The 27,887-nt window shown below is 34.8% G+C and overlaps 2 protein-coding genes across 2 annotated transcripts in view; one reads left to right on the top strand and one right to left on the bottom strand.

Annotated features, from left to right (window-relative positions):
* Window positions 1-810: 810 nt before the first annotated feature.
* On the top strand, window positions 811-3,785 carry Smp_129600 (hypothetical protein; the record flags this gene model as incomplete). The annotated part of the gene is made up of 3 exons (XM_018793052.1): window positions 811-819; window positions 3,237-3,377; window positions 3,492-3,785. 3 exons carry the CDS (start codon window positions 811-813, stop codon window positions 3,783-3,785), a joined length of 444 nt encoding a protein of 147 aa, XP_018647603.1.
* A 4,799-nt stretch (window positions 3,786-8,584) lies between these two features.
* Smp_129610 (putative malate dehydrogenase) overlaps window positions 8,585-27,887 on the bottom strand; it is a gene marked incomplete at both ends in the record, with an annotated part of 30,482 nt that continues 11,179 nt past the window's right edge. The window contains 5 exons of the mRNA XM_018793051.1: window positions 8,585-8,641; window positions 16,272-16,382; window positions 20,511-20,606; window positions 23,029-23,147; window positions 24,482-24,551. Coding sequence (XP_018647602.1) covers window positions 8,585-8,641; window positions 16,272-16,382; window positions 20,511-20,606; window positions 23,029-23,147; window positions 24,482-24,551 — 453 coding nt within the window. The remainder of the gene's footprint in view (window positions 8,642-16,271; window positions 16,383-20,510; window positions 20,607-23,028; window positions 23,148-24,481; window positions 24,552-27,887) is intronic.

The following is a 27,887-nucleotide window of genomic DNA, read 5'->3' as shown; positions in this document are numbered from 1 at the left end:
TATTATTACGTCATTTACAATTATGGCAATTAAATAATAAATATTTATATATTAATAATATTGAATTCAGTAGTATAAAAAATGATAATTTAATTAATAATAATAATACTACTACTAATAATGATAAAACGACATGTTTAATTGGATCTATTCATTTCTTTAAATCATTATTTCAATTATCACCTACTTATGTCCCTAATAATAATAATAATAATAGTAGTCATAATAGTACTACTAATAATGATAATAGTAGTAATACTAATAATATTGAAAATAATTTATTAAATTTTGAAAAACAATTTTCTGGTTATTTATCTAATCTTGATTTAATTGCGGCGGAATTATTAATTGAATATTTTTCAAAAAATTTTTTAAATAAACATTATTTATTAGAAAACGTTTTTGGACCATATACAGCAATTAATCAAAAATTAGTAAGTTTTATATATATATTTCTATTATATAAATAATATATTTAAAATGTGGGACTCCTTAGCAGTGCGGATCCACTATCCCGCCTTACGAGATTCGAAGCTAGGACCTATCAGTCTAGGCTTCAGTTGAATCATCATTTCAACTATATAAAATTATTAAAATCTCCACAAAACCCCCTTCTGATATTTAAAATGTATTTACGTCAGTAATAATATATATATATATATATATATATATATATATATATATATATATATTCACTATTAATTATGTAAAAAGTGATTTTAAGGTGATCTAACAATTTAAAAGTAAGAAAGATTGTGCAATAGGTTTTCATGAGACATGGTTACAGTGTACAACTTTCATAATTTCAGTATGAAACAAGTGAGTAGATAAAACTATGCTTTTTTTTACTAAATCTATATGTTGAGATATGTCCCCAAATGCTCTGGTACAGTCAAGGGTGATGAGAGTCAGTCAGAGCTGTGATACTGCTCAAGTGCTCAAATCGAAGCAGGTGGTTTTCTTAGAGAGGCATAGTCGGAGCCTTTGACCTAAAGGTCTGATCCATAAGGCAGTGGAGCATCGTGAGGAGATGCAGTCCCATGGTAGCCGGTGACCAACAATTGACTCATATGCCATTTGTCCCCTCAGGATACTGGAGCCCATGTGAACCATTGATTTAGAATCAGAGTTTTCCAACTCCCCTAGGTGGACTTTCCGTGTTCACGAACCCGGTTAAAGCGCCAGACATTCGCTTTTCATCCTCTCACTTTCGTAAACAACGCGCCCGCCACGAGAAGGCAGTGAGTAGGACTTCCCTATCAGAGGCTATGTACGCGTGGCCATGTGAGGGGATTTGGAGAGGGAGAGCGGACTCTCCCCATTCTTGGCAGTACCAGGGCATTTGGGGGACCTGAATATTGGAATGGAATAAAACAGGAAATCATGTTCTAATTCAGTATGATTTTTATCCACTATTAGCATTCGTTTTGAAATAGTATGACATATGTATACAGTAATGATGATTTTTTTTATTTTTCATTTCAATGTGGTATTTATTCAGTATAACATTCTTTTATCTGAATTTAGTATGAATCTCAATCAGTCTAACATGCCCCGGATACATTTTGTGGTAATTTTGCGTAAATTCAATTTTGTCTATTTCAGCTACTTGTGGTGCATATATATACAAACAAGAGTATTTAGCTGAAGATAAGCCTAATGTGCTATCACTTTTGCTTATTCCTTAAGTTGTACAAATCACAGTGTTTCCGTGTTCCAAATTTTCATTTTCTATAGTTATGATATACATATATACTCACTATTCAGGCCGATAATAAGAAGCAAATTTGATGTAGAAGCAACGGAACAGAAGATCAATATAAATAATGAATGATTGCTTGCATAAATCAACAGGAATTAATATTTCTATCAAGATTATATAAATACTCAATATTCACTTCAATTATTCAACATTATTATTGCCTATGAAGTATCAGTAAATTAGGACTACTAACTTAACATTCCTTAAAAATCATGGAGGGGTTTTGTGGATATTATATTAATTTAATAGTTGAATTCATGAATCATTTGAAGCTAGACCACTATGGAAAACCTGGAATCACTGAACGGCCGTTTCTTCCCAGTATGAAACTCGTTAGCAGTGCGCATCCACGATCCCGCCTCGTGGGATACGAATCCAGGACCTATCAGTCTCGCGCGCGAATGCTTAACCTCTAAACCACAGAGTCGGGATCCAACGGTGTTAATATCTAACTTCAACCAATCCACGAAACTGAGTCACTGTCCACCATTGTCTTCAGTGTGTTACTATATCACAACAGACCTGGTTGAACTTCACTGGTCACGGCTTCTCACTAAAACTTTTGGAGACAGTCACTGTTCCTTGGAAAAACATGGTAATTTAAAATTATCTACTTCAAAGAAGTGATAATTTTCTTCATGTTATAATCACAAGAACAGATATTGATATTTGATAATTAGTCAGCAAATATTACAAATAACCGAAATAGACAAAATACAAAATCAACTTTACACAGAATTAACACAAAACGTATGAGGTATGTTATACTGAAATGAGATGAATGTTATGCTGAACAATTACTATACTGAAGCCCATCTTAACAATAATACTTCTGACATCTATTCCCAGTCATTATTAATCTTAAATACAGTATTCCCGACCCCCATACCGACCGTTGCTGCTACCTTGACGTGGTGGTCGGGCTTGCCTATCATGATGAACCAATCGAGCTATACTGGCTGCAACAATCGTTCCTCAAGTTCTTACCATGCCAGACAGGTTGGTTGAAGAGCGGTAAGACTAAATGCAGCAAACTCAAGGTCCGAAGACGAAGTCGTACTGCTGACTGTACAAAGGTGTGACGGCAGTAAGGTGTTTTCTTCAGACAACCAGCATAACAGCGATGCTGCCTTCTCACAAGGAGGGGCGGGGTTAGAATAGGTCGACCCTAAAAATGCACACCTCGCCTTATCCCATGGAAATCCGTCTCCGGCGGTAAAGTCCTTTGAAGAACGGAGCTAACACGTCAAAAATCCCTCACAACAAGGCTGTGCGTGACCGGCCTCAAGCAGTTGTCCCTTGGGCACTGCGGTCACGCTCCCAGGTCGTTAAAACCAACATTAATCCAACTTCTTTTTCAGGTCCCTCAAGAAATACCCTTCCACGGTGTGGGCAGCCGGGAAGTGATATTAGCCCTCATACCCGTGACTGAAATACAGTATATTCCTTTCTTATTTTGTTTTTTCTATAATAGATAAAAATCCCTTGTCCACTATATTTTGATACATTATTGGAAACATTTGAAACATCATCAGATTCTATATGGCCAGCTCCATTATCTGAAGCTATTCCACTTAAATTTATATCAAAATATCCTCAATTATTTCCTGAAAAAGTAACGAAATGGTTAAAAAATTTTAAACCAGATGATAGTTCAAAAGAAATCGAACAACAACAACAACAACAACAGCAACAACAACAAAATGACCAACCTATCTCTTCAGAAAAGGAGATCCAAATTACTTCAACTACAAATGAATTAAAACAAGACAAATTAGATCCAATGTTTAAATATATTACTTCTATTGATACATTAGATTACAATGAATTGAATGCTATCATTCAAGTTAATCCAATGGAATTAGATAATATTATACAAAAGTTATTAACTGAATTATCATCTATAAAATTATCTAATCAAGATTATATTAATAAAATGAAAGAGAAACAAATTGAATTAGGTAAACAATTGATAGAAAGAGCCAAAATTAAAATGAATGAATGGAATAAACAAAATAAATGAAAATCGGATGAGTATTTGTAATATCAAAAGAAAGAAGTCATCTATTATAGTAAATATAATTTTTCATAATAAAGTTGTATTATAAACAGAAGCGTTTTTTTTGTGGAGATTCAGTATTTGTATAGTTGAAAGCATGAGTCAATTGAAGTTAGACATTAACATCATCGGATGCCGGCCGGCTCAGTGGTCTGTCGGTTAAGTGTTCTGGCGAGAGACTGGTAGGTCCTGGGTACGAATCTCGAGACGCAGGATCGTGGATGTGCACTTCTGGGGAGTCTCACAATAGGACGAAATGACCGTACAGTGCTTCCAGGTTTTCCTTGGTGGTCTAGCTTGAATTGACTCATGCTTTCAATTATGCAAAGTTATATTACTTTTGAACTCTTTATCAATAATAAAAGTGCATGTTAAAAAAGATTCCTCAGAAGTAATCATCAACAATTACCCACGTGGAACTCGAGTACACTATCTTTGGTCTTGCGCGAACGCTTAACCTCTAGACTACTCAGCTGGCATTCGACGATGTTAACATCTAACTTAAACTGATTTTGTTTTCCAAATTTTAATGTGATATGATGCGGGATTGAATAACCCTACTAGGTAGTTCACTATGTTACTGAACTAATCAATGTTAGCCATTTTATAAATTTTTCATTGTAATTTTAGGTTGGTTAAAAAAGCTTATATAAAGAGTTACACTTATAGACTAAGTGTTACCGTCTGATATTTTTGCATTCCAGTCAGATACTAGGTACATTTTATTACAATCTCATTTGTTATCCATTAGATGAATTCCTTAGTTTTATAAAATTTCAAAAATCTGTACAAATTAATTTTACGTATATTGTTAGTTGACTAATGTGTCATAACAACAATGCTACAAACATTTATAACCAAAGATGGATAGTGGCTAGCAGTGGAATCCAGGACGCGCGCATAGGATGCACATATACCAACAAGAGACTGATCAATTGCAGTCCAAAATGACAATGGAAGGATACAAGTAAACAACAACAAGTGAACATAACTTCACCTCCTTGCACAAGTAGGTGGCTATCAGGACTCAGTAGCTAAGCGGATAACGCGATGGCGTTTGAAGCGAATAGTACTGGGTTCGAGTCCTAGAGTGAACATCAACTCCGAGATGCAGGTACATCCAGCTGACGAGTCCCAAATAGGACGAAACGCGTGTCAAACTGGATTCCACTGCTAGCCACTATCCATCTTTTCTTATAAATGTTTGTAGGACTGTTGTTATGACACATTAGTCAACTAACAATATACATGGACACGGAAACTTCACCTATGGGAGATGGAAAACCCTGATTCAAAACCAATGATGCACATGGGCTCCAGTATCCGGAGGGAACAAATGGCGTATGAATCAATCGTTGGTCACCGGCTACCATGGGACTGCACCTCCTCACGATGCTCCACTGCCTTGTGGATCAGACCTTTAGGCCGAAGGCTCCGAGTGTTGCTCCCTAAGATAACCGTTTGCTTCAGTTTGGGCACCTGGGCAGTATCACAGCACTCACACAAGTCGAATGAGATTTGTGCGGCGCATATTTATCTGGTGCTTCCTTGTACCAATATTTATGTGTTTAAATAAAATAAAATAAAGGATCATTTCACTAAAATATCTTATTTCTAAGGTTAGATTATAATCTATCAATCAAAATTTAAGAAATAGGTTCATGAATTTCAAAGCGGAATTTATTCATACATATGGTTAAATAAGATTATGGTATTATAGCCAATGTCATTTCGTATTGTAAACTTTGACTTTAATTCTTAACCTTAATTTCTAACCTTAGTTCTCAATCGTGATTCCTCATATTAATTTCTAAGTCTGTTTTAACCCTGGTCAGTGGTTGAACTTTCTCAAGGTCACTTTTATACAACTCAAAGATTGTCTATACATTACAGTCTCATCTTTATTATTTCATAGAGACTTTAAAAAGGTGATACAACTGATCTATTTAATATAAAGCCAGAACAAATATTGATGTAGAATAATGTGAATTCATTATATATATGCAAGAAAAGGCCAGAGGTTATAAGGTGTTAGAATCAATCCATGAATTTAAACAGCTCCTGTTTCTGTGTACAAAGAACATACAATTCGAATTCAACAATGTAATGTACCGTCAAGTTGATGGAGTAGCCATGGGTGACTTTTTGGGTTCAATTCTGGCCAACATATCTATGGGAAACCTTGAACAGAAGAAGCTTAAGCATGAAGTCGATGGCACCACATTCTACTGTAGATACATTGATGATACATTTCTTGTTTGCAACAATCACAAGCACTCAGTTTGTTTAATAAAGCACACAAAGATATAGAATTTACAGTGGAACATGAAGTTGAAGGTAAATTCTGTTTCCTAGATATTAGAATTAGACGAACATCAGTTGGTACATTACAAAAACACATTCATCGCAAAAACACCTGGAGTAGATTATATCTCAATTACTACAGTTTCTGTCCAATGAGTTACAAAAAGGGTATTGTACGAACACTTTTTGACCGCGCACGCAAAATCTGCTCAAATGAATGTCTGGAAGAAGAAATTGCTCTAATCACTAAATGCCTACGTGAAAATGCATATCCGGCGAAATTCATCCATAAATATGCAAACACCAACCTTCAGATAAAGTGTGGTAGAGTGGAAAAGAAAACTTGCTTCTTATACTTACGCTTCAAAAGAGATGAAATTGCTAGAATAATTAATCACAAAATTAATTCCGTGTTGAAAGCGACCTACCCAGCAGCTAAACTGACAACAGTGTGGGAAACAAACTGCTCACTCAAACAAGCTAAAACCGACAAGTCCTCTTTTCTCAGTAGCTCCAACTGCATTTGCCAATTTACATGTACGTGCCAAAACGCATACATTGGAAGAACCGAGAGAAGAGTACATGTTCGCATTTCTGAGCATGTTCCCAAGAAACTGAGGCTGCGAATGACCAGGGCTCTCAACAGTGCAATAGCTCGACATTTACTTGACACCTGGTATACCATTGAAATTTCTCATACTTTCAAAATTATTAGCAGACAAAAAAGAACGGCTGCTCTCCGGTTTCCCTGAAGCGATCACGATAAAAAAACTTAAACCGGACCTATGTAATCAAAAAGAGACATTAAGAAACTTATTACTACCCTGGTAATCCAGCTATTTTGTGTTTTTTTTCTTGGTCATTAGTTTTATTTTGGTTAATAATTAGTTTTGTATTATATTCCTCTTCCATTACCCAATTCTTAAACCACCTTTTCACGAACACATTTCCGCTCACTTGATTCTCTTAAATTATATGAACTCTCCAAATTCTATTCAATTATTACGTAACCCATCCTATTTGTTTATAATTCCATCAATCCTTCATTACCTCTAAAATTATCACAATTTATCTTATCTGTCTCTGAACTCCACTCAACTATTACACCATCCACCCTTTATGTTTCCTTGATTCTAACACCTAATAACCTCTGACCTTGAAATGGTGGAGAAGATTTGTAGCTCAAGTGGATGATTTTGATGGAGTTTTGTTCTTTGACCAAACAATTCAGCTCAGAGAACAAAACTCCATCAAAACCTCTGACATTTTCTTGCATGGATAACCTTTCATCATTCCAATCCTTTACATTCACTTATGTCAATCGTTCCATACTATTTATTACCCCAATGCTAAAATTCTAATACATATTTGGTTATAAGCAGCTGACGAGAAACTACGAAATATAATGAATTCACATTATTCTCCAATATTTGTTCTGTCTTTATTTAAGGCTATATATTAGTAAGGAATTCTCTAAAACTAATAGATTTTATAGGTATTCAACAATTATGTTGACCTTGTCACTTTTAATGGACAACAAATAGTTGTGGGCGTTTAGTCGAACAACATTACCAGATCAAGCTATAACCTGACATGAAACGTTTCACCTTCTCTAAACAGTTAATTTAGAGGTATCACGTTCTTCAATTTCTACAGAAATGTAGTACGCTTTTCCTTTCCATTATAACATCGCCTTCTTCTTTGCTTATTTTTAAACTCATTCGTTGAAAGATACATAGTTACTATTATTGTTCGATTCTATCTTACTTAAGTGTATCTTCAGATTTGAAATCAAAGTTTATTTTACTATATTCTACGATCATGAAAAATCTGCATCAATATTGTTAGGAATTAAGTCTATAAAAGTGAAATCATTGAAATTAAACTAAGTAAGACAATATCTATTGTGGAGTGGTCTACTTATATCCATATAAGTAGTATATGATGATGGTAAGACATAGAATGTATTTTAGCAGAAGATCGATAAGGAAAAAACTAAAATGAACTGCAATTGGTAGGAAAATGCATGAACAATGGGATTAGAGAAGATGAACTGATATTTACAGAAGGAACAGTTAAGATTGAGAAAATTGATTTCTATTTTGCAAATTAACTATTTACTACTGTATGGTTATCAGAATTTAGTGAGATAATCTGTAATTTGTGTTTAGATACATTCAATTGTCCCCACCCATGTTCTGTCTACAACACTATCAGCTGAAGTGTTAATTTTTTTTTCTTTTTTGTACAGGATCTATTAAATAAACAAAGCAAATATTACACAACGTCTTATACGAAAAATATATATATATATATATACTCGTTTTATTCAATATTTAGTTTTTTCTTGTTGAAGGTACAGGGCTGTCGAAAATTAGTTAAGTTTTCATAGTTTGTCAAGTGATCAATAGAAAAGGTAATTTTTGAAGGGATCAATTATTGATTAATGAAGGGAATGATTATAAACTTTTGATAATCTTCATTTTATCAACTTTTAATTGATCAGCTAAACGATTCTTTAAATAGATAGAAAAGAAAAAAAAAGAACAAATGTAAATAGAGATAATACAGAAATAGATAGATTACGTAAGAGCTATATTAATATATTTGATAAATTGAAATTATTTTATATGTTGAAAAAGATGATGTAAGTGTTATATCTCGAAAAGAATTGTGAATGGTAACTTTTAAGAGCTATTTATGGACCAATATGATATGTGTATTTCCTATTGTATAATTGTTAAGTAATTAAAGTGTCCATATTCGTGTCCTTCTTATCATAAGCTTTATTTTAACTTATAGACTATTATTATACGATTTACCATTCTTGAATTATCCCTAGTCCATTAATTACTGTTCCCCCTATTCACAACCACATTAGGCCAATTTTTGTACAAATGTTATTTTCAATTTAAAGGTACGATGTGGTCTGTTTGTCTGTTTGGTATATAAACCCAATATGTTTGAGAACAATGATTCATATTGCAGAGGCTGTTATTGGTGTTCTGAATTTAATTGGTTGGGCTAGGCAGAAAGCAGGACTGATAAGTACTCAAGACTGTTCATATGGCTTTTGTGTATCATAGCTCTGATCGATAATTCACTCCTTTATCATTGGCGGGAATCAGCACGTTCATATATCAAACAGGGCACGTACGCACTCAATCGATATAACAGTAAGCCTAAACTTTGACCTATATTACTATATTTGGACTAGGAGTAAATTGGAAAAGGAGCTACAATCACTCAAACCAAGACTTTGGACTAGTGTTTATGTATATAGTCAATCATTGTTAATGTAATCCATGTCAAAAGATTTGAACTTTATGTTCATGAATCATACAATAATTACAGATGATCATAAAGTGATTTCCTGAAAATTCCCTATTAGATATTTACTAAAAAAATGAATAGAAGGAGGAAGTTTTGTTCTAATTAGTAGTTTTATCATAGTTTTACGCTTAGATATATCTGATCCACAGAAATAAAACAGTATTAATTAAGTAGTGGTTTAACATTCTTCGACACTGCGGCGTGCCTGAGAAGATATTCAATATCATACGGAATTCCTATGATGGATTAAACTGCAAAATCATGCATGGAGGACAGCTCACTGACTCGTTCGAGTTAAAGAGCGGTGTCAAGCAAGATTGCTCACTCTCGCGCTTTCTCTTTCTCCTGGTGATCGACTGGATCATGAAGACGTCAACATCTGGAGAGAAACACGGGATACAATGGACAGCTAGGATGCAGATGGACGATTTAGATTTCGCAGATGATCTGGCTCTTCTATCACACACGCAACAACAAATGCAGGAGAAGACGACCAGTGTAGCAGCAGCCTCAGCAGCAGTAGGTCTCAATATAAACAAAGGGAAAAACAAGATTCTCCGATACAATACAACATGCACCGATCAATTTACACTTGATGGAGAAGCTCTGGAGGATGTGAAAATCTTTACATATCTGAGCAGCATCACTGATGCTGCATTAAATGCATTAAATGCTCAAGCGCCTGCAAGTGTATCTTACTCCATAAGTGAGATTATAGGAACTTTAAATGTTTAACCTCTTACTTGCTATCATTGTTCTGTTGTTCCGTGCTCTTTGCTTTAATCTTACTTTCTCTAGTTGTAGATAATTAATAATAACTCGCTCTGGCACTGGAAATAACCTTACAGAACAATGTTGATCAATCATCAGGCTATCCACTTAATAGAAAAATGACAAGTTCCCTGGTGTTGCATTGGCTTGCCGTGATATATGCCATATTTAAACTATTTATCAATTACTAAACCAGCAAGCATAAAACTTTCTTATATTTCATGTTTGTTCTCTACATTAAATGTTGATTTTTATAACAATCTGATCATGCCTGTAAACTGGTGTGAATTCTGTAAATATTATTTTCAGAATATATTATTATCATTATTATTATGAGCACAGTAGATCTGATGCAGATGTGAAGGCGCGGATCGGCAAAGCAAGAGCAGCATATTTACAACTGAAGAACATCTGAAACTCAAAACAATTGTCAAACAACACCAAGATCAGAATTTTCAGTACAAATGTCAGGACAGTTCTACCGTATGGAGCGGAAACCTGGAGAAATACGAAAGCCATCATCCAGAAGATACATGTGTTTATTAACAGTTGCCTACGCAAGATACTTCGGATCCTATGGCCAGACACTATCAGCAACAAACTACTGTGGGAGACAACAAACCAGATTCCATCCAGCGGAGGAAGAAATCAGGAAGAGGCTCTGGAAGTGGATTGGGCACACTTTGAGGAAATCACCCAATTGTGTCACAAGACAAGCCCTCACATGGAATCCTGAAGGTCAAAGGAGAAGAGGAAGACTAAAGAACACATTACGCCGAGAAATGGAGACACACATGAGAAGAATGAAGAAAAATTGGATAGAACCAGAAAGGAAGGCCTAGGACAGAGTGGGTTGTAGAATGCTGGTTGGTGGCCTATCCTCCATCGGAGGTAACTGGCGTAAGTAAGTAAGTAAGTGGTTTAACATAATAATTATATAATTTCAAAATGATTTTTAAAAAAAGTAATATTAAATGGTCAATTGAGTAGTATTCGTAAGAAGAATCATTATGATCAAAGTAATTATTTGTATGAATTGAAAGTAGATGATTAAAACAGTTAGTAGATTGCATAATAATTAATAAGAGAATTAATGACATGCTTTGACAAAAGGCCGATGTTATGATAATTATATAAAAATCAAGAAATGGATATTGAAAATATCTTAGGATGGAAAGTAGAGAAATAAAAGCAATATTCAGAGGGGTTCTTTTTAGAGATTTCAGTATTTTCATAGTTGAAATCATGAGTCAATTGAAGCTAGACCACCATGGGAAACCTAGAAGAAATGGACGGCCGTTTCGTCCTATTATGGGACTCATTGGCAGTGCGTATCCACGATCCCGACTCGCGAGATTCAAACCCAGGACCTACCAGTCTCCCGCCAGAGCACTTAACCACTAGACCACTGAGCCGGCATCCGATGGTGTTAGTGTCTAACTTCAACCAATCCACGAAGTTCAGCAACCGTTCACCACTTGTCTTCAGTGATCTGATATCTCATAACAGAGGAGTCTAACAATAGGACGAAACGGCCGTCCAGTGCTTCCAGGTTTTCCATGGTGGTCTAGTTTCAACTGACTCATGATTTCAACTATGAAAAAGCAATATTTTTGAATATCTTATTAAAGAATGGGATTAATAAGAGTTTAGCTAAAATCCCGTCAAGGAATCAATGGTTAGGGTTGAGAGAATAGTTATACAAACTTCTTTTTAGTACAAAGATTATGTTAATGAATATAGATTCTAATAACTTTGATAGTATTTGAAAGATGAACTCATAAACCATGTGGAAAATGACAGATAACTCTCAAAGATTTATTGAAGTCATCATAATATCCTGTGTCCACAAAATGGGAGAGAACAGAACTCTTAATCATCCCTAACTATCCTTCGCTTAACCAAAGCGGATGATGTTCCGATATATGGTGGTGAACTTGTTGAATTATACACCCATTGTAACTGGTTTTTCCAAGAGGATATATGATACGATGTATTTCAGCAGTCTGTCTTTATTTGTCATTCTCCTTATCAGACAGCCACATGCATATCCCAGATTCTATGCTGATTCTGGCTGATCCATTTAAATCAGATAATACTTCTATCCAATACTATATATGTTTTATTAAAGAAAGGAATCTCACTATAAAATTTTAAGATATTGCAACAAATTCCCTTACTACAAATAGTTTAACTACAAATATCTAAAAAATAAATGGAAGGCTTAAAAACAGTGAAATATCTACCATTTTTAAACGCACAATTCTATAGTCAGTTCTATCTCTACAATATATATATATAAACCTGACAAGCTTTAAGATAACATTGTTATAGTTATACATGAATTTCTGTGTAGTTGTATTTTGCTTCTTCAAAATATAGATAAAGAAAAGATGATAATATTGATTACAGTATCTGTAATGACAATTGGTGAATGGTTGCTCAACTTCGTGGATCAGTTGAAGTTAGACATTAACACCGTTGGATGCCGGCTCAGTGGTCTATCGGTTAAGGGCTTCGGCTCGAGAGTGGTAGGTCTTGGGTTCGAATCTCGCGAGAGCGGGTTCGTGGATGCGCACTACTGAGGAGTCCCATAATAGGACGAAGCGGCCGTCCAGTGTTTCCAGGTTTTCCATGGTGGTCTAGCTTCAATTGACTCACGCTTTCAACTATGATAAATTATATAATCAACCAATATAATTAGTTGGTAAAAATAAATCTGTGATGGAAAGAATCATTAAAATATAACGAACATGTGAAAATGAAGTAATCTAAAAGTTTACATAGACCATTGATGTAATAAAGAAAATGGCACTCTGAAAACAAGAAATTGATTATTTATTTATTGAAACACATAAATATTGGTACAAGTAGGCACCAGATATATATGCGCCACACAAATCTCATTTGATTTGTGTGAGGGCTGTGATACTGCCCAGGTGCCCAAAACAGATCAGGTGGTTTTCTTAGGGAGCCACACATTCGGAGCCTTCGGCCTAAAGGTCCGATCCACAAGGCAGTGGAGCATCGTGAGGAGATGCAGTCCCATGGTATCCGGTGATCAACGATTGATTCATACGCCATTTGTTCCCTCCGGATACTGGAGCCCATGTGCACCATTGATTTGGAATGAGGGTTTTCCAACTCCCCTAGGTGGATCCTCCGTGTTCACCAACCCGTTTAAAGCGCCGGACATTTGCTTTTCGTCATCTCAATTTCGTAAACAACAGTAGTGCCACGAGAAGGTAGTGAGTAGGACTTCCCTGACAGAGGCTATATACACGTGGTCATGTGAGAGCATTTGGAGAGGGAGAGTGGACTCTCCCCACTCTCGGCCGTACCAGGGCTTTAATATAGTTAATTTCTAGACCGAAAGCATGATAATTTTGTTTCAAGACAGCTGTATAATGATCTATTAATCAATAAAAATTATTCAACAAGCTTGAAAACAAAAGTCACAAAGCAACCAATCATCTTTCAATTGTATTTGTTGTATAGAAACAATTCTTGTTCACTTTTAATTTTAGCTATCTTTATATAGAATTTAACCTTATATATGAGTTTGAAAGGAACAACTGAAGGTATGAAAAATATCAAGTTTAAGGTTTAGCAGAAAATTAAGAGTAAAGACAATTTGACCATCGCAAAGGATTTCGGATCATGCCAGTTAACGTCTCAAATGATAAACTATAATTATCTGCAGTATTTCAACTAGGAAGTCTGTAAATCTATCGGTATGACTCAGTTCAATATATAATTTTTTCATAGACTGAAGCCTATATCTTGATTTGGCAGACTGTAGTATTCTTTCTACCACCTATCGTGCTAGTCAGCATTATCTGTTGGGGTAGGTAGTGACTGTGAAAGGGTAACACATATTCTAATCAATTTAATCAACAAAAGGTTATTGTATCATCAGCCTATATACCACTTGTACTTAGAACCCTAACGTTTAAGTTCAGCAACACCCACTGGATGAGATACATTACTCTATAAAAGTATCTAAATGGTTAGAATCATTAGTCTATTAGAGATAATGGTCAAAATGAATATCTATCTGTGAAGCGAAAAAAATGAATCCTGTTGTATAGTGTTTTACGATATCTTAATATATAAAGTTTTGGTGGCAGTTCAGACTTTCAATTAAAAAAATTAGGTCAGTTTCCGTGATTTTCGATCTGATAAGTACAATAACAATGGGAATATTGACTATAAGATGGTGGTTGGAGGTGGTCAACAGGAAACCCTGGACCCGGGTTTCGTGCCACTCGTCACTCGTCAGTATGGTGTACCTGTATTTTTGAGGGAACTGGTGCTCCCTGACGGACTCGATCCCGTGTCACTCAGTTTCACAGTCAGAAACGTTACCACTGAGCTATTCGGGCCGCGACCGACCTCCTGTAGGACTGAGATGTAATCACAATTGATTGATCACTGGGTGGTGATCAATGTTATGCGTGTCAAGTCCTTCTTAGTGCTGATCGAATGTTATTGGCTATACTTGAAATTGACTGTCAACTTTCTTTTTAAATTAGTTGAGTAATTTATATTATTTAAAGTATGATTTATAATATCGTTACAGTGTCATAATGTTTGCTACACTACATATAGATACCTATAAACTTATTAAAGATTGCTGATTACTTAATTTTATAAATTGACAATCAGAATGTAGAATATCATAGAAAATAAATTATCCTCCTTGTGAATAGTTCGGAAACGAAATTAGTGTAGTAGAAGTTGAAACATTTAACTTGACTTGAATAATAATTCTTGGGTTCTAACCGTTTCCAACATACTTCAAAATGAACAGGCTTCGAGTATTTCTAGCTTCAAACTAAAAGTATGAATCAGAGCTTAGTACGCTGAATTGCACTGGATAAATGAGATATATCAGTCATTCAGTCAGTTACAAGGTAGAACTTCGTACGTACGTACATCATTTCAAGTTGCCATACCACATTAACACAGAGATGCAGTTGCCGATTCAAATCCCATAGTGGTAGAAGTAGTAAGAGTATAAGCATTATGTGAAAGATTAGGGTTTTAAGATGTTATTGAAGGAGTATAATACAGTGAAATAAATTTGAAAGGAGAAAAAGGATAGGGACATAAAGAATTCAGAAGATTAGAATTTGGGAGAACACAAAGAGTGGATGCACCTTCGCCATTGTAAACGATTTTGAGCCATGTCATTCAAGGTCACTAACCACCGATTGCTATCATCTCGCTCATCCCAACCAGGTAGTCTACACCTACCAGCATGGCTCAGTCCAATTTGATAACTTGAGATGTCATTTACGATAAAAATCACATTTCAAGTGCCAGTATGTATTAATTACTTTCAAAAGAATAAAATGGAATAGATTGGGAAACGCTTGTTTTGGAAATTAATGTGCCCTAGTGAAGGAACGTTTTCTCACTAAACTATCTTAGAGTTTTTCTAAACGATAAAGCAGGATTGTTTTACCATGTAAAGATTGATAATGGAAGAAATTAATGAGTTTCTGCTATAATCTGTCAAGATTTTTATAACGCCTACCGAATTGAACTTCTGAAAGACTGAATTGAAAAATATGAATACTCGAAAGCACTATGTAAAGCTTCTCACTGTGATTCCCAGAGCTCTAGTAAGAAACTGTGACTAATGAAGTTTAATCATGTCGAGAGTAAGACAGTTACCGACCACTGTCATTAGATGATAGTTGGGCAGTATCATAGGCTGGTTCAAGTTGGGAATGAAAACTTCGGAACTCCGGCTTATCTGTTTACATTTTAAGCTCTTTCCGAGAGATATGACTTTGACTCATAGTGGAGGTCCTCAACACTCACTGACGAGGAGTCCTTTACTTCGTACTTTTCAATTGTCGTTTGAACCATATCGGCCAGTGATGTAGATTAAAAGAATTGTCAAGATTTATACCTACCACCACAGTAATAGTAGTCACGTTTAATGGAATCATCATTACAATAAACATCATATACTGAATTAGTAATAATAATGAAAATAGTAATTATTATTTTGATATTCGACAAACTTACTAAGCTCTCAATCAATACTGGAGGATATGGGATACCACCAAGTTCATCGCATTCTGTCATATGCTCTCTTTCAAAATCTCCAGGAACTATCACAGGTTTCTGATTATCAACCTGGTAATTTTAAGTAGTTTTATAGAAACAAAACAATCATATGAATTTAAAAAGATGTTTTTTTCAGCATTTTTATAATTATAATCTTAGTTGATATACATTCATTCAGTGTAAATTCTTTCAATATAATCATTATGAATCAAGTTTATATAGAATAAATGAAATGTGGCTAGTAGTGAAACTCAGGACGGATTTTTCGTCTTATTCAGAATTCTTCGGCTGAATGTAAACGCACTCCAGAGTTAATATTTATTCTAGTATTTGAACACCAACGTGTTATTCAGTTAACTTTAAAATGGTGTCTTGTTTTCCTTTATGATAAAGAATTCACATCATTTCCGTCAGTCAGTCAATCATAACGTAGTTGATATTACGTGGTAAATTTGTTTTAATATGAAAGAGAAATTGTTTCTGGATAACTCATGTGTATGTAAAATGAGAACCATTAAATACATAATTTAGCAGTTGAATTCATGAGTCAATTAAAGCTAGACCGACAGGGAAAACCTGGAAGTACTGGACATAATCGTATTGCTAAAATAACCCACATTGATTTCAGTCAGAATAACGATGAATGCGAAATAAACAGATTGGATAGAGATAGGATCCAATTATTTGTTAGCTAATATTCGTCAGGTAGTTGCTAGTTGAACACCATCCTTTCTGCTCAGACTGTTCTTATTCGCCCATATACACAGCGCTTCTGATGTCAATCTCTATGTGTGCTAAAACCTTTCTGAAGTATTTTGGCCCCTTCAAAATTGATCTTGTGTCCTTTTTTCAACGCATGTAACGCTATCACTTACCTATTCTCAAGTTTCTCCAAAGCAACCGAAGATTTGAGAACATTTTCAAATATTGTTTATGTTCTTTCAACCTCACATTCAATTGTCTTGAAGTTTCTAAGGAATGCATGAATAACTTCACTACAATCAGAGAAACTGATGAACACATTGCTACACCTTCTTTCTGTCTGTAAAGGTCTCCTCAAAATGCAAATAATGTGGTTCGTAAACACAATTCCAAGCACTTATTAACTTCGGGTAGATCTAACGGGTATCGTAAATTCAAATCTGAGTCAGATTCTAAACAATGGTAAATAATATATAATGCTCTATGCCAAAATCTTTAATTAACTGAATAGTTTTGAATTTCATCTGTCTAATAGCATCTTTAAACACCTATGATTCGTGACCTTTTAGTAATACTAACTTCGACAAATTTTATATATTCTTCGAACCTTGTGTAAAATATGTTTTATTGAGATTACAAACTGGCCAATATTATACCACCACTAGAAACCCAGAGGCATTGGACGGCCGTTTCGTCTTAGTACGACAATCCTTTGCAATGCCCATCCACGATTCCGCACGTGAAGTTCAAACCCAGGACATTCGGTCTGGCACGTGATCGCTTAACCTCTAAATCACTGACCTGTTATTCAACAGTGTTAACGTCCATCTTCAATCGATCCACAATATTGCACGAACATCTTTCACTGTCATAAATGGGTAACTGCCTCACCCCACACAGTTAACTCCACTAGTCACAGTTTCTCACTAGAACTCCGAAAATGGTGGTCTAACATTGCTCGGTTCATAATCACAATGAAACTCATTTAGTCATAAAATGCCGATAACTCTTTGATATGAACAATACTTCTTAGTTCCTGAATTATTGGAGATATTTCAGAAATAATTTAGCCAATGGAATATATATATATATATATGGTTGTTTGTAGTGTACGTGTACTGCATTATTTGTTTTACTAATCCATATATTTTCTGAATTTGACCTTAAATATAACGAAGAAACACATGAACTGATTCACTATAGCCACCAAGATTGAATAGTATTTCACTTAAAAAATTGATTAGAAGTCCATGTTCACATATTGATCAAGTATTTAACTGTTTTATAATAAAGTATAGTTGGTACTTAAATATTTTAAGACTAATTATATTACGATGTCAAGCCTTAAACATAAGTGAGGTATTATGAATTCCATGGAATATATGGATTGTGACAGGCGGTATAATCCAGAGGAGGTATTTCGTCTTATTTGAGACTTATCAGCTAGATCCATCTCATAGTTGGTATCCACGCTCAGACTTGGACCTACTATCTTTCATTTTAGATTCTAATGCGTAATTCACTAAGCTTACACTATGTTTACATATAGGTGCTAACTTGTTCAATAGGTATAGCATTTATACAGTTACTAATAAGGGTTTCTTATTAGCATAGATTTTACTTGATGGAAAATCTAATGTTTCGATTCATATGATAGAGAACTGAACATTGCCCAAATTATTCACTTGAGCTATGAATACTTGTACTCACCTCACAGAGAACAAGATTAGAAAAAAATGGGTTTAATTCGGATATGAAAAGTGTAAAATGATATCCACATTCAGTATACAAAATAGAATAAAGAGTGAATGGATCTACTGAATAATAATTTATTTTATGTTATACTACTAATGTGTTCGTCCACAAATTATAGATAATACTAAGCAGAAAGCGTGGATCTCTTTAAAACCTATCAGACCAGTAATTAGCAATTTCACAGAATAATGTTCTATCTTGTTTTGGGTACCTCTAACTAACTTCTGACTTGCCCAGTGGTTGTCTACGTTGCACATTACTTACTTATGCCTGTTACCCTTAGTAGAGCATAGGGCTCCTACCAGGATTCCCCAACTAATTTTGTCTTGAGCTCTCGTTCCCAGACGTTTTCAAGCGCTATTGATGCTTTTGATGTCTGCCTCCATTTCCCTGAGCAATGTGTTCTTTGGTCTACCTCTTTTCCCTTTGCTTCTAGAGTCTTAAGTTAGGGCTTGCCTCGTGATGCAGTTTGATTTCCGCTGTGTATATCCTACCCATCTCCATCGTCTTTTCCTGATTTCCTCTTCAGATGGAAACAGGTAAGTTCTCTCCCACAGTAGATTGTTGCTGATGGCATCCGCCCAATCGACATTCAGGATATTGTGTAGACAATTTTTTCTAAATACTTGTACCTTTTTGATGATGGTTGTAGTAGTTCCCCACGTTTCAGATCCTTATAGTGGAACTATCTTGACATTCATATTGAAAATTCAAACTATGATGTTTGCTGACAGTTGTTTTGAGTTCCATATGTTCTTCAACTGTAGGAATGACGCCCTTGCTTTGCCAACCCCTGGCTACGTTGCCCATAGAGATAAGTATTTATTTATGGTCGATCATAGTTACGAAACACTTAACAGTACTAATCTTCATGAAGTCTATAGAAATCCACTAGCAGTTCCAGTGTGTCAATTATAAAATGTATGAATAATAGAAAAACAATATTTACGCTTAGAATACTAGAGACTATATATACTATGATTTTATTTATTTTTACTTCTATTTAATTAGTTTTATCCTATTTTACGAAACCTTTATTATGAACAATGTTGATTTCTAAGCAAAGACGGATGGTGGCTAACATTGGAATCCAGGACGCGCGTTTCGTCCTACTTGGGGCGCTTCATCTGGATTTACCTGCATCCCACAGTTTATGTTTACTCCGGGACTTGGAATCAATTCTGTTCGCTTCAAATTCATTCGCGTTATCAGCTTAGCTACTGAGTCCTGATAGCCACTTGCCTGTACAATAGGGTTCTTTAAAGCAAACAATACCCCATTGCACAAGCAAGCGGCTATCAGGACTCTAAGTATATAAGTTTATAAACATATAACGCGAAGGTGTTTGGAGCGAATGGTACTGGGTTCGAGTCCCTGAGTGAACATCAACTCTAGGGATGTGGGTACATTCAGGCAACGAGTTTCAAATAGGACGGAACGGGTGTCCTAGATTCCACTACTAGCCATCAACCATTTTTTTCTTAACATCCTTGTGACTTAAAGCAATATCGAGGCAATACGCGCAATATGCACATATACCAACAGGCGACTGATCAATTGCAGTCCTAAACATCAGTGGGAAGATTTAAGCAAACAATATCAAGTAAATTTAATGTTGACTTCTGTTTATCGTATTTCAATCAAATGTTTATCCGAATATACATTTCCAATGACATGAGTTCTTGACAAAATTAAAAACATATTTTCTATAAAAGACGTTTATGTACACATGAAACTTACTGGTGGTAAATTACGCATAATATTGACATATTCTGATAATCGTTGTTCAAATCCTGGAGCAAAAGCTTTGGGATCGATGGCTAGGAATGATTGACCCTAAAGTATTTATTTTCAAACAAAAAAAAATGATAAAAACACTCTGGTATAATAGTAAATAATTTTATGAAGAAAAAAGTCCAAAAACCATATGTAAATAAAATTGAATAATTTTTAATAAAATCATTAAAATGAATTTAGACAGTCCTTAACATCAATGGGAAGATCCAAACAAACAATATATATGCGTTAGAATTGAAATTTACCCCAGTAAACAAACTAGTTGTTATCTGAACTCATTAGCTAAGTGGATGACATGATGGCATTCGAAGCGAACGGTGGTGAGTTCTAGCTCCGAAGTGAACATCAACTCTAAGATCCAGATACACCCAGCTAACAAGTCCCAAGCAGGATGTGACTCGTGTCCTGGATTCCACTGCTAGCTACCGTCCACCTTTTCTTATAAAATCTTGTGACTTAATGGTAATATCAAGTCAATCTGTACAGGTTGTACATATGCCAAAAAGTGACTGATCAGTTGCAGTCGTAAACGCCGAGGAAGATATTCAAACAACCAATATATATGGATTAAATTTAGAATTCTTTACTTTTATTTTATTTTATTTAAACACATAAATATTGGTACAAGGAAGCACCAGATACATATGCGCCACACAAATCAAATGAGATTTGTGTGAGGGCTGTGATACTGTTCGGGTGCCCAAACTGAAGCAGGTGGTTTACTTAACAGGCCACACCCGGAGCCTTTGACCTAAAGGACTAATCCACAAGGCAGTGGAGCATCGTGAGGAGATGCAGTCCCATGGTATCCGGTGACCAACAATTGATTCATACGCCATTTGTTCCCTCCGGATACTGGAGCCAGCCCATGTGCATCATTGGTTTGGAATGAGGGTTTTCCAACTCCCCTAGGTGGACTCGCCTTGTCCACCAACCCGGTTAAGGCGCCGGACATTCGCTTTTCGTCCTCTCAATTTCGTAAACAAGACCCCCGCCACGAGAAGGCAGTGAGTAGGACTTTACTGACAGAGGCTATATACGAGTGGCCATATGAGAGCATTTGGAGAGGGAGAGTGGACTCTCCCCACTCTCGACCGTACCAGGGCATTTGGAGGCAATTTAGAATTCAGGATTTATTTGCTAAATATTCAGATTTTCAGAGATTTAATAAAGTGTATAAAGTACACATATTTCCTTTAAAAGTACTGAATACTAGTAGTTGACAAGGAGAAATAATTAAATTCAAGAAAAAATTCATATAAAATTAAAGTAAGAGTATATGAATAAATGATCCAGTCTAACGTAGCTTAATACATTACTTACCCGATTCTCTCTTTAAAAAAATATACCTATAGTTCTCTCTTTAACTTCATCAGTGAGGTATACAACTTTAGTTTAAAATGCATAAATTCATATTCCATAGAGTATACACTTATTACTGGGAAGTTATATATCAATGAGATGCTATCCCTTAATTCTTTAATCATCATTATATGATATAATGATTCATGCTTATTCCAAACTTACATTGAATCATCAAGAGATGGGTTAATTTATTGCTTGTTGTTCAGCTTGCCTATTTAAACTAGTTCTCTTTAAATAGAGCCTTCGTCATAAATTGAAGTTCTCTAGAAAATCAATAAAAACCAAAAATAGTTACAAATTACTTAGTTCAAATATACCGAAGACTCTTTAACAATGCTCATCCATGTATACACACAGGATCTGGTACAAGATTTTTAAGTCTCCTGGTAAACATTCATCCATCAAATCACTAGATCAGTATTCACTGCTCATGTTGTCTAATTCATTCAGTTTGTAATGTGGCTCAAATATAATCCAATATCATCTATTAATTAGACTATCGCCTGCTCTTAATTTCGATTACTCGATTAATTTGATAAAAGACAACCGTGCAATGTTAAGGATTGCTTGAAGTTACACATTAACACCGTTGAATAACAGCTCAGTTGTTTAGAGGTTAAGCGTTCATGCGCCAGACCGAATGCCCTGGTTTTGAACCTTGCGTGTGGGATTGAGGATGTGCATTGCAAAGGATTGTCGTACTAAGACGAAATGGCCGTCTGGTGCTTCCGGGTTTCCAATGGTGGTCTAGCATTGATTGATTCATAATTTTAATGAAATTCAACAATTTCCAAAATCTCATACTGACAAAAAAAATGTATCAGAATACTAAATTCAGGTAATTCTGTCTGATTTAGAAAGTTTTAGGTCCTTAATAATTTGATGAACATCTAGTTAAGAATGGTGAAATATTTACCTATCTGTTTTATGAAGGCTCGCTATAACATGGTTGATAATAAGCACATGAAATGGTCTTATTTTCGAATATTCTTAGTAGCTGATTAACCATCACAACCTTGTACTGATAACTACCAGTAGTTAGCAACAACCAAAACAAGCAATACAACTTTGAAATTTCATTTCTGCATGGACTTACCAGATTAGCCGGTTTATCAGTTGACAACCACCGACGAATATTTGGTCCAAATGCAGCATCTGCAATGATGCCGCATAATATTTCAACAAGCATCCCTAAGCCATATCCTTTATATCCACCTTGTTAAGAACAGTAAAAAAATATATTAAGGACGAAATCGAGTTTTTTTTTAATAGGAGTCATTTTTTCTATTAAGATAAAATGATCAAAATAGATGCATTTTCGAGAATAGTCTTTTCTGTGTTGGTCATATAGTATTATTACTTTCAAAGAACTATTTTTTATCCATTCTAAAAGTAACATTTAGACAACCGTTTCCAGGTATCCAAATTGATACATTGGTCCAATCATAAATTGGCTAAATGAAAGTTGGACGTGATTGTCCAGAAAAATGGCTTACATTTCTGAGAAATGAGACATATAATATTGGTGGCATAATTACCTAAGAGACGTTCCCTACTTGATTAATCAATCAATTTCCTTTTTACTTTGGGTCTTCTCACTCATGTAGCCGGTTGGGCTCATTTATAGGAAGCTCGAGTATCACTATCAGAATTGGACATTCCCCAACACAACTCCTTACACAATGTTACTGTCTTCTGCTATCTAGTTGGGCTGATCAGATGTTTGAAACTGGTATAGTAGTTGAATTAAATCACGGATCACCTCACACGATACTGATTTTATTTTAATTTTTGAAATGTTTTACATAATTTGGAAACAAATACAGTTAGTCTTCGATGAAATGACACATTAGTAACACTTTTGACTACTCATTTTAATACTATATAAATTACTTTGAGATTCTTATAATTGTCTCGTTGATAAATGGTCACAAGGATGTAACAAAGGACCTTAGATCCTAGAAAGCATTCTACACTTTTGAATGAATCTGGTATACATTTATACTATTATTATCGATGATTAATCACATTTTTAAAAAATCTTTCCGATTCTTGTTTATGATTGTCTGATAGACGTTGGTGAAAAAGCTTAGAATAGCTCTTTAGTTGAATCAAACCAATAGTAAATGACTTTATTGAACAATGCTTCGTCTTGCTCTGATAATCATTAATTCTTTCGTGTCACTCTATCGATACATTAATTATTATATAGCATATATAAATAGACACATCGACTACGAATACTGAAACAGTTTTTCTAAAATCACGTATGCCATTCAAACTGGCCTCCTTCAATTTTCGCACTCTAATGCAGATCGGAAAACAGATAGGCTTGCCTATGTCTTTAAAAAGTTTTCATATCGATGTCTGTTGTATATCCGAGACGGAACGAATATGCTGGATCCTATTGCTTAGCACAACTCTTCTATTTTATTCCAGATACAATTATTCTTATAGTCTTGTGCTCATGCTTATAAGACTAGTACAATTTCCGTAGAAAAGAAGAAATTTCAGATCAAATACAAATAAACGATTATTAGTTAACATACTATTTTCTTCTTCGCCACCAAGTGGCATTAATCCACCTTTTGTCATAACTAAATTTGGATCAACAGATGTCTAAAGAATTTCAAACAAAAAAGGCATGTACATAAATGAAAAACCATGAAAATAAAAAGATGAATTCAGAATACAGAAAACTGACTATTTTACATGTAGGTTACATGTAGGAAGTTATACTTATTAGTACTAAACTATTCTTATTATATAAGCAAAGATGGGTAATGGCTAGCAGTGGAATCCAGAACGTGTGTTTCGTTCTATTTTGGACTCGTCAACTGGATGTACCTGCATCTGAGAGTTGATGTTCACTCTGGGACTCGAATCCAGTACCTTCCGATTCCAACGCCATCGCGTTATCCCCTCAGATACTGAGTCCTGGTGCAGGTACATCCAACTGACGAGTCTCGAATAGGACGAAACGCGCGTCAAACTGGATTCCACTGCTGGCCACTATCCATCTTTGCTTATAATGCTTGCGAATTAAGGCTATATGGAGGCAATACGCACAGTATGCACATATACCAATAAGAGACTGATTAATTGCAGTCCTAAACATCAATGGGAAGATTCAAACAAACAATATCAAGTGTATTCTTATTATACTTTATTTGAAGGGAAATAATGTGTTTAAATAAAAAAGCCAAATAATGTGGTTAGTACGATAAAATAAAATGACATTGAATTTTGTTTTTGCTAAAAGTAAGCGATATAAAACGAAGCTTCATAACCTTCTAGAAAGGAACTTTGCCTTTTGATGTCTTATATTAACGAATGAATGAATAAGCCATCAAAATTAAGAATCAATCGTTTTACGAGGTTTACAAGTTCTATCCAGGGTTTATATTTGGTTCTATTATAAAATCTCGTCCATTCAAGAGATTAAATTTATTTTTGTTTGAATCAGTTCTCTAGTTATTTATATTTTTATTAACGATTTCTCATAGTTTTCACAGTATTAACGTGAAGATAAAATGACGTTATCATCCCGTAATAATGTACATTCCGATCTTTTCAAGCATTCGTAGAGTACGATAGAGTCTACTGATATGACAGGATAAAAAGGCGAAATTATGTTTTCAGCACATTGCTTGTTTATGCTCAGCATTACTGTCGTTTTAAATTCAATAAGATAACTACATGGTGTTTGCTTCCAGTGTGCTATTTTATTTACCATAACATTGATTTACTTCAGTGTGATGCTTATTCGAGATAATCTCATTAAATAAGTACGACAATCGTTTGTTAGGGTGTGTGAACATGTACCAAAATGGTTGCAGAAACAAATAGAAACCAATGATCCGATAAGAGTTGAGGATAAACATCCATCATCCTTTATTGCCAAATATATAATCGAAACAGGCCATAAGATTGATCTAAACTCGACTTTTGTGGTGTTGTATAAAAATGTAAAAGGGCGTATGCTAAGGTTTATTGAAGCCTTAGACATACGAAAATTCAAACCCCCCTGGTAATATTAGCTTATTAGCCAGAGTGATTAGGTTTCAAATTGTTTTCACATTATTATTATTATTATTGTCCTTGTCTCATCTTAACCCCCATTTCCAGTCTAGTTGACCTTTTATTTTTATGTATGATTTTTCTTAACAAGTATATGTGATCAGATTGTTCGAAATGTATTGCGCTAATATATCACATAGTTCTGATAATCTTCATATTCTTATTACACTATTGAAATCGTTTGTGTGTCAATTGTTGACCAATTGATGTATGGTACTGAAAGTAAAGTATGGTTGGTCGTTAAGTGTGGACAAACAGTCACAGACTAAGGACTATTAAATGTGATTTCCTTTCCTGTTATTATTTCTACACTGGGCTCAGTCTGTGTGACTGCTTGTAATTGTATTGAATAAAGTATACTCTAGTGTTAATCTGGTTCTCTATTTTGGGTGATGAATCTTTTTGAGGTTCATACAACAAAAGTAAAATATACAGTATTTCTGTTCTGACTGTTTCATCTCTACAGAAAAGTTAACCTAGAATATTAAAGATTCCCATTGTGAAAATTAGAACAACATATGTAAGCGAACAATTGCTTTCAATTAGATCGTCATCAGGCTTTACTCTAATATACATGAATATTTATATGAAAATGTTAGACCAATCAAGGCTATTTGAGTCAATAATAATCACAATGAAATAGAATACGTTACCAAGCATAATAATAGTTAAAAGTACAAGTTGATAGTGGGAAGACAGGTGTACTGATAGTAGTAAGAATAGTAAATTACAATAACAAAAGTCTTATCAATAATTAAACATAAGAATTAAGAGGTCAAATGTGGGTAAATAGACTGGAATAGTAATCACAAAACATTAAAATCATTACGTAATACGAAGTATGTAAGTAAATAGATAGTGAAGAATACAAACGAAAGTAGGTAGAAAATTACAAAATATGATAACCAAATTAAGATAATAAAAATAAAATTTTACAAATAATAATAATGTCATTTATTAAATTATGTCCGGCCATGGAAGGGATAGGGGGGTTACGAATTTCTTCTGCACACATAAATTGGGATGGAATGTACGAATTCCTATGGCTTCTGCTATATGAAGTAGACGGGAGCGAACTCCGTTGGGAAACGATGGAGGTATACGATAGATCACTTGAAATGACTTCAGTTTATCGACAATATGACCACTATCAATTAGATGTGCCAAGATAGAACTGCGTATTGTTTTTATTTGGCTCTTTCCAAACCATGCTGGTAGATGTTAACTCATTCGTTGGTTAAGTTGCCTAGTAGTACACCCGATATAGCTATCTCCACAGGAGCAGCTGAACTTATAAATGCACATGTAGGAGGCCAACTCAGGTAACTTATCCTTCGTTTGAGTAGACATCACTGGTCGATTCGAGAAATTCAATGCTAGATAGGCTGCGTAGAAAGTTCTACTAATTACTTTTGTTAACCTATCTTTCAGAGTTTCACTAGCTACATCCCCGTTGAATGGTAATTTCATGTATAGAGGCTTCTTACGAACAGTTTAAATCTCCGACTTCTTCCTTGTATCATACATGTACTTTTTGATGAACGCAGCAGGGTAGCCGATCTCAGTCAGTGAGTTATAGATAAATTGCAGTTCCTGACTTAAAGTATCAACAGAACAGATCTTATTTGCTCTACTAGTGAGGCATCTAACCAAGTTTCTCTTATATTGGATAGGTGTAAAGCTATAGAAGTGAGTGTATTGGCAGGCAGAGGGTCTTTTTCTATACACGCTTCTACTTAACGAGCCATCACTTAGCCTGCTTAGTGTAACGTCAAGGAAATTCAGCTTCATGTCACACTCGCCCTCACAAAAGAAGCAAAACACATGAAGCTAACATTTTAAACGTTCTTATATGTTCAAATAGTAAAAATAGGA

This window comes from Schistosoma mansoni, chromosome 1, assembly GCF_000237925.1.
Source record: "Schistosoma mansoni strain Puerto Rico chromosome 1, complete genome".
In the NCBI taxonomy this organism is placed as follows: domain Eukaryota; kingdom Metazoa; phylum Platyhelminthes; class Trematoda; order Strigeidida; family Schistosomatidae; genus Schistosoma; species Schistosoma mansoni.
The sequence above is the reverse complement of the archived record's forward strand: the minus strand, read 5'-3'. Positions and strand labels throughout refer to the sequence as shown.